We start from the raw sequence: 16,737 nt of genomic DNA, 5'->3' as shown, positions 1-16,737 counted from the left end.
ACTACTTTTTCTAGCGCAAGTATTTTTACAACCTGGTAGAAGATGTGAGAGTACTAGAATTCAGTTTGCTGATATAATTGATCTCTATTTGTTAATAAATATATATTTATTAGGTGGTAACGAACAAATTGTTTGTCACAGAAATAAAAAAATAGTTTTGTCCAAAATTAGCTTATGGAGTAATTTGGATCAGCCGTATTTTAACGGATGTTTGTTAACCTCTTATTTCCTATGGGGAACATCTTCAGGGCAGCAGAAGAGCAGCTGGACAGCAGCTTAAACTTAAATAAAGTTAAAGTTGTAGTTGGTGCTACTGCCTGCAGAAAAGACTTTCCTACTTGTACAATTTATTTTACTGCCATTAGAGTAACACAAGCTCATATTTTGGCCTAGGCAAACAAGGCATTTGCCTAGCGCGGCAGATTGGGGGGTAGCACTTTTTTTGTGGCTATATTTGTAAGAAGCCTACAGTTATTTTAGTAGCAATATACAGGTATATAATGGTAGATTTTGCACAAAGAGCTTACATTTTAGGGGGTATAATAAGAGACTGCCCATGGAGCTTACAGTTTAGAGATATTTTTATTCAGCTAGCTATTGCCTTTAGTTCTGTTGGCTTTTAGCACTAAGTTTTGTGTTTGGGAAAGTATTAGTTCAAGAAATATGTTTTTTTTTTTTTATATATATATATATATAGAGTATATATATATATATATATATATATATATATATATTTCAAGCGATGGTGTAAGTGCACTCTCACCAACTTTTGCAACTTGTCAGGGTGCTATGAGATAGAAGCTAAAATGTAGCAAAGAAGCACTCACTGAACTGTTCCAACTGTGACAAAAAGTTTTAATTCAAACTAGTGACGTTTCGGGACAGTAACAGTCCCTTCTTCTGACAAATTAACAATGTGAAAATGCAGGCCTTAAATAGGCACCAAACTACCCTCCCCCCGAGTTTGACCAATCATAGTCAAAGTTACATAACATATCTTACCCAGTGACCAATAGTTATCAACAATACAAAACTAGTGTATATAGTGATTCAAGTGAATAGTGAAAAGTAATTAAAACATGAAACTCCGTGTTGCCAATAAAGTGGGGGGGCAATCTCAGTCCAACCACACATATAAATCAGCTAAATAACCTTAAAACTGTAAACAAAGCAGTAAAACGACAGTGAAAAAAAGGGATCGTAATTCAACCAATCATTATAGCCCTGGCCATGGAGATCGTAATCCCACCAACCAGCAGTGTTCTAACTTATAGGAATCATAGTAGCACCAATCAGCGACATTATGGCACTCCGTGTCAGATACGTCATAGCTACATGCGTTCAAGCTACGCCCACCTGTCACTGGCGATGCAAATTACCTACAGCAGCAAGGGGATATCCCATCTAGTTAACTCTCAAACATAGCACTCACGCTGCTTATCAATCATAAACAACTGAAGTACAGAGACCGCCCTTAACTTAACAGTGTTAAAACTAAATGTGTAGCTAATTTTGATCTGAATCAGTGTTAACACTACCATCTCAGGCATCTAAGGTCATTCAAATATAGACCTGACAGTGTCTTGCAAAATCAAATCTGTCACTCTATGCGCGCAGATGGTCAGATGGGGAAGATAGTCTAGTACGATGGATTGAGCATCTGAATACCCTTGAAAGTCCTATTAAATTTACCCACACAATCAGCCACTCCACGGTGGACTATTTGGATGTTAGGGTCTTCAAAGTGGAGGGGAGATTGGGCACAACTTTGTTCCGCAAAGCCACGGACCGAAATTCATTACTGCACGCTAGAAGTTGCCACCAACCCAGCCTTATACACAATATCCCCAAGGCCCAGTACCAACGGGTGATCAGAAATAATACCAATGAGATATTGTGCGAAGAACAACTACGGGACATGACACAGCGATTTATTGAAAGAGGATATAGGCAAAAGGATTTGCTAGAGATGAAATCATGTGTGTTATCAGCTGTGGAACCAGGAGAGGAGACCCCATCTAAACAAGAAGATCAACTCACTTTCGTGACTACATACTCACCAGAGATCATACCACTAACCCATACCATTAAGGAAGAATGGAAGCTGATTGAAGCAGATCACACTCTGCCTTTCAAGAATTGGAAGGCACCGAGGATAGGGTTTCGACGAGGAAGGAACTTGAGAGATCATCTTGTTAAAGCGGACGTCAACCCTGAAGGGGGTGCACGGACATGGCTGAGGACGAAAAAGAAAGGGTGCTACCGTTGTATTAGCTGCGTGACTTGCAGTGGGATGATCACTGGCTCCCACTTTCGTCATCCTGAAAACAACAAGACATACGAGATCAAGTACTATCTAACCTGCACTACTCAATTCGTAATATATCTTCTGAATTGCCCCTGCGGGAAATTCTACATTGGCAAACAACTGACGATGCTAGGACGAGGATGGCCAACCACAGGTCCAGCATTCGCTTGGCCATAAGAAATAAAAAGGCAGACCAGCCGGTGGCGAGACACTTCTTGGAGGCAGGCCACACCATCAATGATCTGAGATTTCGACTGATTGACCATGTACCGATCCCACGGAGGGGTGGAGACAGAGATAACATGCTACTTCGCAAAGAATCAAGGTGGATCTATGAACTGGGTACCCTCAGCCCCAGGGGTCTTAATATCCATACAGGATGGCAATGTTATCTATGAACTTTGAGGTCCAGGCTATATGAACTCTGATGTCCATTTGATTGAGAGTTCATGATCCATTAGTCCTTATCCTTTACTCTTTTCTCTCCTCCCCATCTATTTCTCTCTATTTTACTCTAGTTCTTTACTCTATTTTTTCTTCTATATTTAGTTTTGTCTCTATATCTCTGTATCTCTCTATTTTGCTGTTTCTATTTTATTTTCTTTATTTTATTCAGTTCTATATCCTGAGTACAGTTGATCGGACTATGAGCACAATATTACTGATGATAATGCTGATTCCTCTGTCCCATATTGCCCTTATGTAAAATTCATATGTGGCCCTCTCAACATCATGTTGTAATTTTCCTGTCCATTATATGGACGAATTGATTTTATCTTATTTAATTTTATGTCTCACTTTGTTGACACCCTGTGTTGCTCTTCATTTGGGTGGTCTGTCTCACTCCGAACTAACAATCAGCGCTATTTTGATTGATAGTTTTTAAGCCTGCGATGCTTTCAAAATGAGCTGACAGTGATATACAGCTGACTTATTTGATATCATCCATTATGGGTGCAGAATGGCTAATTTTTATTTTTATTTCTTATTTTTATATTTATTTTTATTTTTATTATGATAAGAATTGACTTATTCACTTTTTTATTTTTGTATAGATTTTATCATTAGGGTGGTGATTGATGCACTGGATATGAGCCTGTATTCAGGTAGCTTATATATAGAGAGGGATTAGAATCACATTTTTGGTGCCTCTATGAGAAAAAACACGTACACTAATATTATTGATGTAGCACTGGTCTGATAAAGCCATGTCTCTCCCGGTCTGTCAATGTGTGCTATCGATGATAACATAGATATTGCTAGCCACAACCAGATCAGTGGTAATGGTAAGAACTCACTAGGTGCGCTCATCAGTTTTAGTGTGACACATAGATACAGTTAACACTTAGCGATGTTTTGACACGCCCATATGGGCGTGGATACACTTTTGATAGGTTAGTTTTCGACATTTCTTTTAACTTTGACAGAACTACTTTAGCTGATGCACAGAGTGTGATGCAAACAGGGCTCACATATTGGTTTTCATCTGCGCGCATAGAGTGACAGATTTGATTTTGCAAGACACTGTCAGGTCTATATTTGAATGACCTTAGATGCCTGAGATGGTAGTGTTAACACTGATTCAGATCAAAATTAGCTACACATTTAGTTTTAACACTGTTAAGTTAAGGGCGGTCTCTGTACTTCAGTTGTTTATGATTGATAAGCAGCGATCTAGTGAGTGCTATGTTTGAGAGTTAACTAGATGGGATATCCCCTTGCTGCTGTAGGTAATTTGCATCGCCAGTGACAGGTGGGCGTAGCTTGAACGCATGTAGCTATGACGTATCTGACACAGAGTGCCATAATGTCGCTGATTGGTGCTACTATGATTCCTATAAGTTAGAACACTGCTGGTTGGTGGGATTACGATCTCCATGGCCAGGGCTATAATGATTGGTTGAATTACGATCCCTTTTTTTCACTGTCGTTTTACTGCTTTGTTTACAGTTTTAAGGTTATTTAGCTGATTTATATGTGTGGTTGGACTGAGATTGCCCCCCCACTTTATTGGCAACACGGAGTTTCATGTTTTAATTACTTTTCACTATTCACTTGAATCACTATATACACTAGTTTTGTATTGTTGATAACTATTGGTCACTGGGTAAGATATGTTATGTAACTTTGACTATGATTGGTCAAACTCGTGGGGAGGGTAGTTTGGTGCCTATTTAAGGCCTGCATTTTCACATTGTTAATTTGTCAGAGGAAGGGACTGTTACTGTCCCGAAACGTCACTAGTTTGAATTAAAACTTTTTGTCACAGTTGGAACCGTTCAGTGAGTGCTTCTTTGCTACATTATATATATATATATATATATATATATATATATATATATTAGCAATAGATAGATGTGTGTGTGCGCGCATGTGTATAACTCTGTGTATGTGTCTGTGACTATGTGTTTGCGACTGTGACTGTGTGTGAACATTCATTTATTTTGGAAATACAATTTTAAAAAAATCACTTTACTTCCTAACCAAAAGATATTTAGGCATAAAACCATGGGGGGTGGTGGGTAGCACAAAACTTAAATATGCCACTCGAGTAACAGACTGAAGCATATGAACAAAACAAAAAAAAAATGTATTGTTTGTTTATTTGTTAAAGGGGTCAATCATTGTTGTTAAACCATTGCAAAGAATACAGCAAAATGAAAGCATTTTTACATTTGTCTGAAACAGAATGCACATGTCCGATATTAATATTTATAAAAGCTGTTGTTAATGAATATCCACTATTTTGTGTAGAGGATGTTAATGGTTATGTGTTGCTTGCTGTAGACATGTATTTAATTTATATTTTTGTTTTTTCAGGTCTATAAAAAAAATTTTTTTTGTAATTTTCAGCTAGAATGTGGATGTCAATCTCATCGGATCATCAGATTTGACCTGTTTTTAGTCAACTACCAGAGACCCCCAGCTACTTATCTTTTCTCCATCACTTACCAACAACCTCAAGATCTGATCTTCTTTAACATTTACTAAGGAGTTTAGACACTCCATAAAATACCAAGACCAAAAGATATGTTCTACTCATAGACCCCTCAACTACTACCAGGCAACTCCATATCTGACAAATATCGCCCCTAGCACAAAGGGACCATCTATATCTGTTCTGTCTTATCTTAAAGGGAAATAATACTCATATGCTAAATCACTTGAAACTGATGCAGTATAACTGTAAAAAGCTGACAGGAAAATATCACCTGAGCATCTCTATGTAAACAAGGAAGATATTTTACCTTACAATTTCCTCAGCTCACCAGAGTAAGTGCTGTGTATAATTATCTTTCAGTTACTGCCCAGCTGCAGGTAAATAAATGAAGAAATGAACAGCAGCCAATCGGCATCAGCAGTGCTGACTCTTTTACTGTGATCTTATGAGATTTGTTTTAACTTAAACTGAATAGGGAAATAAGAGTGTGCACAAGGCTCACTCCCTTGGCTGTACCGGGACAGACATACTGATTTGCTGGTTAAAGTCCTTAGCAATGGGGTGTGGCTACTTAGGACATTTTGAGGTAAAATATCTTTCTTTTTTACATAGAGATGCTCAGGTGATATTTTCTAGTCAGCTTTTTACAGGTATGCTGCATCACTTTCAAGTGTTTCAACATTTGGCTATCATGGCCCTTTAATTACTAAGAGTCACTATATCAAAACCATATCCTCCCAGTACCTACAGCTGGCCCCCAAGTTCCATCAGCATTACCCCTACTCCAATGACCTCTGTGTTTCAATTGTCTTCCATTTTCCAAGCACATACAAATCAGATTTGTCCATAAATTACTGCCCAAAAGGCCAAATTAATGTCTTTAAGTAGATGATGCGCACAAGTAAATAGTCATCAGCTATACACAACACTGAATCCTTAATAGGACAGTCTAGCTTTATTATATTTGTAAAGTAAAGTGAAGGATTTGCAGGGATTATAGTCCTGGAGGGTGTTAGGTTCCTCTGAGTCATGGCGTGTGTTAATGGGATAGGCAATAAGATATTAATTTCCTGTTGAGTGTCCGAGGATTAGTCTAGTAATTCCAGTTATATAACAGAGATACAATAGAATATTTGATGTAAAGATCAGGTTTTGGGTTTCAGAAAGTCTGAGATAACTCACAGCCAACTGATGGAGCAATGTCTATGTCTTTATCAAAAAGAGGGGGAGAAGAGAGATACAAGCAGGAATTTTTACAGTATTGAAAAGAGTGGCAGACAAAGGGTTAGTGTTTGGGGACACAACATAGGGGACACAGGATTGTCTCTGAGAATTAACTAAGTGGGGCAAATATGGATTTATATTGGAAAATTTGGAACTGGACAGACAGGGGGAAAAAAGATGGAGGTTTGGAATATGGCCCAGAATGGGATGCATGGACAAGGCAGAGAAGGGACAAGCAAACTTGGTACATTTTGGACTGCATAGGAAGGGAAATAAGTGATATAATGTAAGACCTCTATTACTTTATAGATTTTAAAGGGATAGGAAAGTCAAAATTAAACGTGCATGATTCAGATAGAGCCGGTCATTTTAAGACACTTTTAAATTCACTTCTATTTTCAAATGTGCTTCGTTCTCTTAGTATCCCTTAGTTACAAAAGGACTACGCACATATCATACACTAGTGGGAGCTGCTGCTAATTGGTGCCTGCACACATTTGTCTCTTGTGATTGGCTAAACAGATATTTTCAGCTTCCTTTCAGTAGTGCAATGCTGTCCCTTCAGCAATGGATAACAAGAGAATGAAGAAAATTTGATAATAGAAGTAAATTGGAAAGTTGTTTAAAATTGTATGTTTTATCTGAATCATAAAAGATAATTTTGCGGTTTACTATCCCTTTAAGGTTGGAAGTGAACTCAGTTTTCTTAAAGGGATATGAAACTCAATTTTTCTTTCATGATTCAGATAGAGCATGCAATTTTAAACAACTTTCTTATTTACTTTCATTATCAAATTTTCTTCATTCTCTTTTTTATCTTTTGTTGAAAAGTCGTGATTTAAGCTAAGGCGCGTGCATGTCTCTGGAGCACTATATGGCAGCAGTTTTAAAGGAATGTTATCCATTTGCAGGACACTAGAGGGCAGCATTATTTCCTACCATTTAGTGCTCCAGACACTTACCTAGGTATCTCTTCAACAAAGAATAACACGGGAACAAAGCAAATTTGATAACAGAAGTAAATTGGAAACTTTTTTTTTTTTAAATTGTATCTCCTGTCTGAATCATAAAATAAAAATTCTCCGTTTCATATCCCTTTAAATATTGTTTCTACTGTTAACTTTGGCCCAGTGTTAAACAATATTAAAAAAAGTAATTATGTTCCTATGCTTATATATAGGTACCTGTGAAATAATGATTCTTAACGAGGGTGCATGAGCACAGCTGTTAACTTTGGGTGTCACACAGAATTAAAACTAAAATGATAAACTATCTATCTATATCTGTCTATGTTTATATTGCATCAATAAGATATGCCTTTGTTTTTATGTGCTTACTATAAGTTATTAGTGGCACAAATGATGTGGTATTAATTAAATTACCAATATAGGGTTAGATTACAAGTGGCGCACTAGCATTAATGCGGGCACTATATTGTAATACAATTAACCGAGCACAATCTAAATTTGCAGTCGCCGTGCTAGCAGAACTGAAGACTTCACGTAAGAGTTAGGGATATATATACAGTATGTATATGTATATATAAATGTTTAAAAATAATGTAATATAGGATTTAGTGCACTTGGTTATACACGGTCGGGATAGCACACAAGCGATGTCTTTGGTTTTTTTGTTTTGTTTTTTAAAATTTGCTCCATTGAAGTCTAGGTGGAAAAGTTAGCGCCGTCATGGTATCCGAAGTCCTGAAGTTAGCTTGCATCGGGTTTCGCACTCCCGCTAACTTTTTACTTTCAACTTGTATTACGCCCGCTAACCCATCCGTGTTAAGTTTACTTTCAGCTGTATTAGCGCTGGAGAACGAGTGCTAAATACCACTCCACTTGTAATCTAGCCCATAGCCATTTTTATATCACACCCCTCTAAAATCACCACTTTTAAAACATTGCTGCAGTTACTATATTATGTGCTTATCTACAGCACCATAATCACCACCCACCATCAACCTCAATACCATAGCTGCCAACATTCAAAGACCATTTCCAAGAACCTTTATAGCAAATCAGTCAAGTAAACACGTTTAATAAATTAAGGGTTGTGCCTAAACAATAAAAAAAAGGAAATAAATGCTTTAATATAGTGTGTATGGTGCCATTTACACAGCAGTAAATACAAGACATTACTGTTATGTTACTATAAAATAACATATTAGCCGATTACAAGTAGGATGCTATTTAGCGCTTTTGCTTGAGCGTAAACTTTGTTAGAAGTAAGCTCTTTGCACGCGTCGGGTTGCACACTTATTACAAGTTGAAAGTAAAAAGTTTGCACGCAAGAGCGAAATCCGACGCACGCTAACCAAATATCGCAACTGTATTAACGAATTCTCCCCATAGAAGCCAAAGGAGAGTGCAGAAAAAAAACAACACTTATCGCTCGCACGCTAATCCGACAGGTGTTATGGATATTTCACATTCCAGTGTTCTTCACATACAGCATAATGCAATTTTTATTGTAAATACATATTTCTATATATGTCTGTATATACCTATACTTGAATATCTATGCCTATAGCTAAATAGGTATAGATATATATTTTACATTATCATTATCAGATATATATATATATATATATATATATATATAGAAATATATATATATAAAAATTACATCGTTCAAGCAAACAGTTGTTAGATCCGCTGTCAATCTTTTACTTTTTTTTTTTTATTATATGCCGGGTGGACATCACTAAATGCAGACAGCGTATCATTGCACAAGCATTTATAGGGAAATCCTTGTACATTGCCACCGTCTGCACATTTGCGGCCGCTAGCAGGGGGTGTCAATCATCCTGATCGGATTGATTGCAGTCCGCCACACAAGTTAAGGACATGGTGTGCGATCCGATATACGGCGCAGGTTTCGGCGCAAGCGTGGAAACCTGCGCCGCCCGTAATTTCCGCTCGCAACTCGAGCTATCACATATACAGCGCTGTCAGATGCTAAAGTGCCGTAATTCGGACAAACTAGCGATGTCCAGAAATCTGTGTAAGTACAAATTTCTGGAGTCGCCAGTGACTTACGGCACTTTAGAAACTTCCGCTGCCTACAAAACCTTACTAAAGTATTAAATCTCCCGTACTGTCTAACACGCCTCCCAAAAATAACCCGACACGTATACCCCTCTATCCGCAATCCCCTCCCCTCACTCCTAATAATTAATATATTAACCCCTAAACCGCCGCTCCCGGACCCCGCCGCCAGCTACATATGTCTTACCCCCTAATCAGACCCCCCTACACCGCCGCCAGCTACATTAAATGTTTTACCCCTAATGTGATCCCCCTACACCGCCGCCAGCTACATTAAAATTATTACCCCCTAATGTGAGCCCCCTACCCCGCCGCCACCTATTTAAACTATATTAACAGAAAAGAAAAAAACTCCGCAGCAGTGGTGTAAAAGAGGACCAGGAGAGATTAGCAAGTAAAATTGTATTTATTACATATCAAAACGTACAGGTCATAACAGGCACAGCAAACAGACCCCGCTGACGCGTTTCCCGCTTCACAAGCGGTTCATCAGAGCTGGGAGGAAAAGTGTTACAGACAGCTGTTAAATCTCAGGTAACAAAGGTAAGTAGCCAATCAGCATACAAAGATCTCACCTTCGACTCAACCCTAAACACTCTATAAGCATTCCAGTTTTAACAATCTCAAAAAATAATACAAAATCTTTCTAAACCACACATATTAACAAAAGATCGTTAAAACTAAGCAGAACACTTTTTCTAAAATGAGTAATTTGATTAAAGTTCTGAATGACCGAACCCTTTGGCTAAAAAACTGTGTATCTGTTGTTGCATTAAACTAACACATTCCCGCATATATGTAGCCAAATCGATATAGAAGTCAAATGCAAACAATAATCTATTACGGCAAACGCAGGAATATGTTACAATTTTACATAAAAACATTACACAGAGATCAGCTATAGAATTTAGTTGTGGATTGTAATGTTTTTATGTAAAATTGTTGCATTGTAACATAGATTAGAATAGCCAATAGAATTACAGTAGCTCTTATTCTATTGGCTATTCAAATCAGCCAATAGAATTAAAGTAGCTCGCATACGGCGGCGATCGTATGAAGAGGATCCTCCACGCTCCAGCTCCGGTCTTCAGTTCCAGCGTCGCCGATCTTCAGTTCCAGCATCACTGGCCTTCAGTTCCAGATGGACGGTCTTCAGCTCCGTGGTCATCGGTCTTCAACTCCTCCGCTCTGCGCCGGCTGGATCCTGGAAGAAGAAGAGGTCGCCGCCTGGAAGAAGACTTCTCCGCCTGGAACAGGACCTTCTCCGCCGGTCTTCAGGACAGGTAAGGAGCACTTGGGGGTTAGACTTAGGTTTTTTTAAGGGGGGATTGTGTGGGTTAGAGTAGGGGTATGTGGGTGGTGGGTTGTAATGGGGGGGTTGTTCTTTTTTTTACAGGTAAAAGAGCTGATTACTTTGGGGCAATGCCCCACAAAAGGCCCTTTTAAGGGCTGGTAATAGAGCTGGTTACTTTGGGGCAATGCCCCGCAAAAGGCCCTTTTAAGGGCTGGTAATAGAGCTGGTTACTTTGGGGCAATGCCACGCAAAAGGCCCTTTTCAGGGCTATTTGTAGGGTTAGACTTAGGTTTAGTGGTAGGAAAATTTTTGTATTTTAGGGGTTAATAAATTTAATATAGGTGGCGGCGGTATAGGGGGATTAGATTAGGGGTTAATAATTTTAATATAGGTGGCGGCGGTGTAAGGGGGTCAGATTAGGGGGTAGTACATATAATATAGGTGGCGGCGGTGTAGGGGGATCATATTAGGGGTTAATATAGTTTAAATAGGTGGCGGCGGTGTAGGGGGCTCATATTAGGGGTTAATATAGTTTAAATAGGAGGCGGCGGTGTAGGGGGATCACATTAGGGGGTTAGACATTTAATGTATGTGGCGGCGGGGTCCGGGAGCGGCGGTTTAGAGGTTAAATACTTTATTAGGGATGCGGCGGGGGATCGCGGTTGACAGGTAGATAGACATTGATCATGCTTTAGGTGTTAGGTTTTATTTTGCAGCCAGTTTAGGGAGTTACGGGGCTCCAATACTCAGCGTAAGGCTTACTACGCCTGCATTTTGTGGCGAGGTGAAAATGGAGTAAGATTTCTCCATTTTCGCCACGTAAGTCCTTACGCTGTATATTGGATACCAAACTGCGCTGGTCTGGTATACCTGTCTATGGGCCAAAAAACTACGGCCGAAGGCAGAAATATACGAGCGTAACTTCTAGGTTACGCCGTATATGTGATGCCAAACCAGCGCAAAATTTGGTGTCGCCGGCTTTTGCGGGCGACGATTTATATCGGATCGGGCCCCAGGGCTCTGCAAATTTAAATTTTATGAATGTATACATGCAAAAATGAAAAGTTTGGTAAGTGCATTCAAAATCAGATACTTTACTTTTCAAAAAAATGTATACCAGCTGTTAGAAGAGCCTTGACACAGTTCATACACTTTTTCTTAATTTGAAATACAATCGACTGGAAATTAAAAAAATGTCAGTGTACAATGTCCTTTTAAGAAGACAGAAGGGTGAATTTCAAGTTCTGACAATCAGAAAGCCCACAATTTTCAGAGCCAAATTATAACCAAAATAAAGTATATTGTAAAGTTGTTTTATTACCCATAACTAAACATTTTATATAAAAAAAAATCTGTGTGTTTACTATCCCGTTATCCGTTTTTTTTTTAATGTAAGTGCATTCACACTGTGCATAGGGATTTTATAATATAATCTTTGGGCACAGCTCGCAAAACAAATATAAATTGTATTCAAGTGTATGAGGCCTATTTATCCAATGTCTGTCGGACCTGATCCAACAGTGCGGATCAGGTCCGACAGACATCGCTGAATGCGGAGAGCAATACGCTCTCCTTATTTAGCATTGCACCAGCAGCTCACAAGAGCTGCTGGTGCAACGCTGCCACCTGCAGACTCGCGGCCAATCGGCCACCAGCAGGGGGGTGTCAATCAACCCGATCGTACTCGATCGGGTTGAATTTGCGGCGATCTCTGTCAGCCTCATCAGAGCAGGCGGACAGGGTTATGGAGCAGCGGTCTTTAGACCGCTGCTTCATAACTGCTGTTTCTGGCGAGTCTGAAGACTCGCCAGAAACACGGGCCCTCAAGCTCCATTCAGAGCTTGATAAATGGGCCTCTATATGTTATTTGTGAATCAGATGGGTAAATGTGTATCCTTTAATAACTGCATTTATGCGTGTGTAGGGAAGGGTGTGGTTTATGTGTATGATATGTGTGAGTGATATGCGTATGCGGTTAGTATGTAGCATGCGTGTGTGGCTATGAGATTTGGTGCATGTGTATGGGACATTACAGGCCAACACTACATTTGACAAACAGGAAAACTGCCAATAAAGGGTACACTGCTCTTGTGTAATGAGTGAGGACTCTGCCTGCATAGCTGAAAATTGTGTACGGCATTCTGTATATGCACTTTCCCTCTGTGTAAAATAAATGTCTGCCTGTATGTGTATTTACTGCTATTGTCCTGTCATCAACATATGTGACTGCTGTCTATACACCTGAGGGCCTATTTATTATGTGTCTGTCCGACATGATCCGATCAGCCCTCTGTGTGAAATTAATAATTATTGTTCTACACTATTAACCATAAACCCCCTACCGCAAAGTATCAAACTAACATCTAAACCCCCTACCCTAACACCCCCTAAGTTACCCCAAAATAGAATAACCTTAGATATAAAAAAAACTACCTTTTAAAAAAAAAAAAAACTTACCTTAAAAAGTAATAAAAACTAACCTTACCTTTAAAAATAAAAACAAAACCCTGAATTTTTTACTTTAAAAAAAACAACAACCTAACATTACTTAAAATTAAAAAAACCCTAACATTAATTAAAATAAACACAAAATAACAAATTGCCAAAAATAAATAAAAAGTTATCCCTATTCCAAAACCCAACTTAAGAAAAAAAAAACACCCCAAAAAAAAAAAAAAAACCCTATTCTAACACTAAACTACAAATGGCCTTTTGTAGGGCATTGCGCTTAAGTGACTCAGCTCTTTTTGTTGGGGGTTGGCAGGGTAGGGGTTAATTGTGTAGAGGTTTAGTTTGCGATGTGGGGTTTGCGGTTTAGGAGTTAATAGTGTAGGGGTCTTATGGCGATTCGGGTTAGCGCGCGAGTATGGGTGTTGGTTTCCCCCCCCCCACACTTTTCTCTCTCTATTGAATGCAATCGAGATATTCTAAGTACTCCATTTTGCTCGTTGGGTTAGTGCTCAATCAATAACCATTTACTTTAACTTGTAATACAAGTGCTACCCAACTCGCGCAAAGATGAGAAGTCGAGTGGTGTTAGCGTGCGAGCAGTAGCGGTAATTACCGCTCCACTCATAATCTAGCCCCTTATATCTCTGTATGTTGAATTACTAAACATATGTCTGCCCTATGTATGTTACATCTCTTTTGCAGGGAAGAATTTTGTTTTGGACACCTTTTAGTGCAGGGCCCCCAGGACCCTGTTAGCGCGACTAGGGACCTGGCAAGGATCGGGTTAGTGCGCTCTACCGAGCGCAATAAGGTAAGTATTAAGGCTTAAAAATCAATTGAAAGGAAACAAATAAAGACTGACAAATTTTTGTTGGTGTATTCATACAGATATTCGTTTTAATTTACGAAAACCCGATTTTCGGTACAAATGTACATTCATCCGAAAACTAATGCACGTATCTATCTATAGTTGAGACATCTTCTATAAAAAAATAAAAATAAATACATTTCATCTATACCTATCAGCTTTTTCATGTGTCAAATTACTGAGCGTTTTTTGCTACCTGTTTAGATATTTCTATACAAAAATAAGTGTCTGTAAATAACACTGCTGAGATATCCATGTGTACAAACATGGGAATTTTTAAAGAATTAGTTTTGATGCCCATAAGACTGAAATGTCCAAATAGTGATTGATACCACTAGAACAGGACACCGTCCCACACACTAGGGCATTAATCTCCTACGCTCGTCAGACATTTCCATAATCCTCTCTTCTCAGAAGCTGTACAGTAGAAGATGAAATGTGATATCACCAATCTTTATACAGCCACCACAAACCCATTATTTTGGGATAAAGATAAGACGTTTGGGCGGTTGGCTTATCTCGCACTTCTCCCAATATAAACCTTCAGGGCATTGCATAGGAGCACACACACTTAGGATCCTGACCAAGATGCTCTCTTCACTGCTACTGGTGTTGGCCCTCGCCCACTGTGCCACTAGCTTTGTAAGTATACCTACATTGTTACAGCAGTACTGAGTATACTACTTGCACACATATAAGGATATAAATTACGCTATACTTAATAAGTATCTATATTAGGGGTCAGCAACTTTGGCACCCCAGATGTTTTGGAACTACATTTCCCATGATGCTGAGACACTCTTTAGGCTGTCAGAGCATGATGGGAAATGTAGGTCCAAAACAACTGGGGTGTTTTGGAACTACATTTCCCATGATGCTGAGGCACTCTTTAGGCTGTCAGAGCATCATGGGAAATGTAGGTCCAAAACAACTGGGGTGTTTTGGAACTACATTTCCCATGATGCTGAGGCACTCTTTAGGCTGTCAGAGCATCATGGGAAATGTAGGTCCAAAACAACTGGGGTGCCAAGGTAGCTGACCCCTGATCTATATATGCTAAAGTTAAAAAAAAAATGCGTGCTGCTCTTTATAATGACACTAAAATATCTATATCATGACAATGAGCAAACTGTGCCATATAATGACACTATGTACAAGATTTTTTAGGAAGCGAATGCCCCGATCGGTTGCAGGTTCGCTCATTTAAGCCTGCAAATGATATTTTTGAAGCAGTGGTTTAAACTGCTGCTTCATACACCCTCTCCACCAAACTGGGGTTGGTGGATGAAAATCACCCTGGATTCCTTTGACCGGGGTGATTGACAAGACCTACTCTCACGCAATTGGTTGCATGTGAGTAAGGGGGGTGGTATTGCACGAGTGTTCCCTTGTGCAATGATAAATACGGGGAACACAATCTGAGATAAGATGCGTATAGGTATAAATCCTGTCCGCTCGCAAATTGATCAATCTTGCCCTATGTATCTATATACTGACAATGAGGAGGCTGCACTGTATGATTATGAATATATACACATTGACAATACACTCATTGCTGTATAATGTGCTAGGTACCTATACAATGACAATGAGGGTGCTAGGCTAAATAATGATGATGAGTATTTATACAGAGATAAAGAGCACACTGCTCTTTATAATATTGATGAGTATATATACACTCATAATGAGCACACTGCACTGTATACTACTGATGAGTATTAATACACTGATAATGAGCATGCTACACTGTATAATACTGATGAGTATCTATACACTGATAATGAGCACACTGCACTATATAATACTGATGAGTATATATACACTGATAATGAGCACACTGCTCTGTATAATACTGATGATTATCTATACACTGATAATGAGCACACTGCACTGTATAATACTGATGAGTATTAATACACTGATAATGAGCACACTGCTCTGTATAATACTGATGAGTATATATACACTGATAATGAGCACACTGCTCTGTATAATACTGATGAGTATATATACACTGATAATGAGCACACTGCTCTGTATAATACTGATGAGTATATATACACTGATAATGAGCACACTGCTCTGTATAATACTGATGAGTACTAATACACTGATAATGAGCACACTGCTCTGTATAATACTGATGAGTATATATACACTGATAATGAGCACACTGCTCTGTATAATACTGATGAGTATATATACACTGATAATGAGCACACTGCTCTGTATAATACTGATGAGTATATATACACTGATAATGAGCACACTGCTCTGTATAATACTGATGAGTATATATACACTGATAATGAGCACACTGCCCTGTATAATGATTAGTATATATACACTGATAATGAGCACACTGCTCTGTATAATACTGATGAGTATCTATACACTGATAATGAGCATGCTTTACTGTATAATACTGATGAGTATCTATACACTGATAATGTGCACGCTGCACTGTATAATACTGATGAGTATCTATACGCTGATAATGAGCATGCTGTACTATATAATACTGATGAGTATCTATACACTGATAAGGAGAATGCTGCACTGTATAATTATTGATGAGTATTTATACACTGATAATGAGCA

The 16,737-nt window shown here is 38.7% G+C and overlaps 1 protein-coding gene across 1 annotated transcript in view; it reads left to right on the top strand.

Annotated features, from left to right (window-relative positions):
- Nucleotides 1-1,918: 1,918 nt before the first annotated feature.
- Nucleotides 1,919-16,737, top strand: part of LOC128636464 (olfactomedin-like) — a 30,896-nt gene continuing 16,077 nt past the window's right edge. Inside the window, exons 1-2 of the mRNA XM_053689479.1 lie at nucleotides 1,919-2,349; nucleotides 13,971-14,079. Of these exons, the coding sequence (XP_053545454.1) occupies nucleotides 1,919-2,349; nucleotides 13,971-14,079 (540 nt within the window). The remainder of the gene's footprint in view (nucleotides 2,350-13,970; nucleotides 14,080-16,737) is intronic.

This window comes from Bombina bombina, chromosome 7 (genome assembly GCF_027579735.1).
Source record: "Bombina bombina isolate aBomBom1 chromosome 7, aBomBom1.pri, whole genome shotgun sequence".
NCBI classification, from domain to species: Eukaryota; Metazoa; Chordata; class Amphibia; order Anura; family Bombinatoridae; genus Bombina; species Bombina bombina.
Note: the sequence above shows the minus strand (reverse complement) of the source record. Positions and strands in the feature narration are given on the sequence as shown.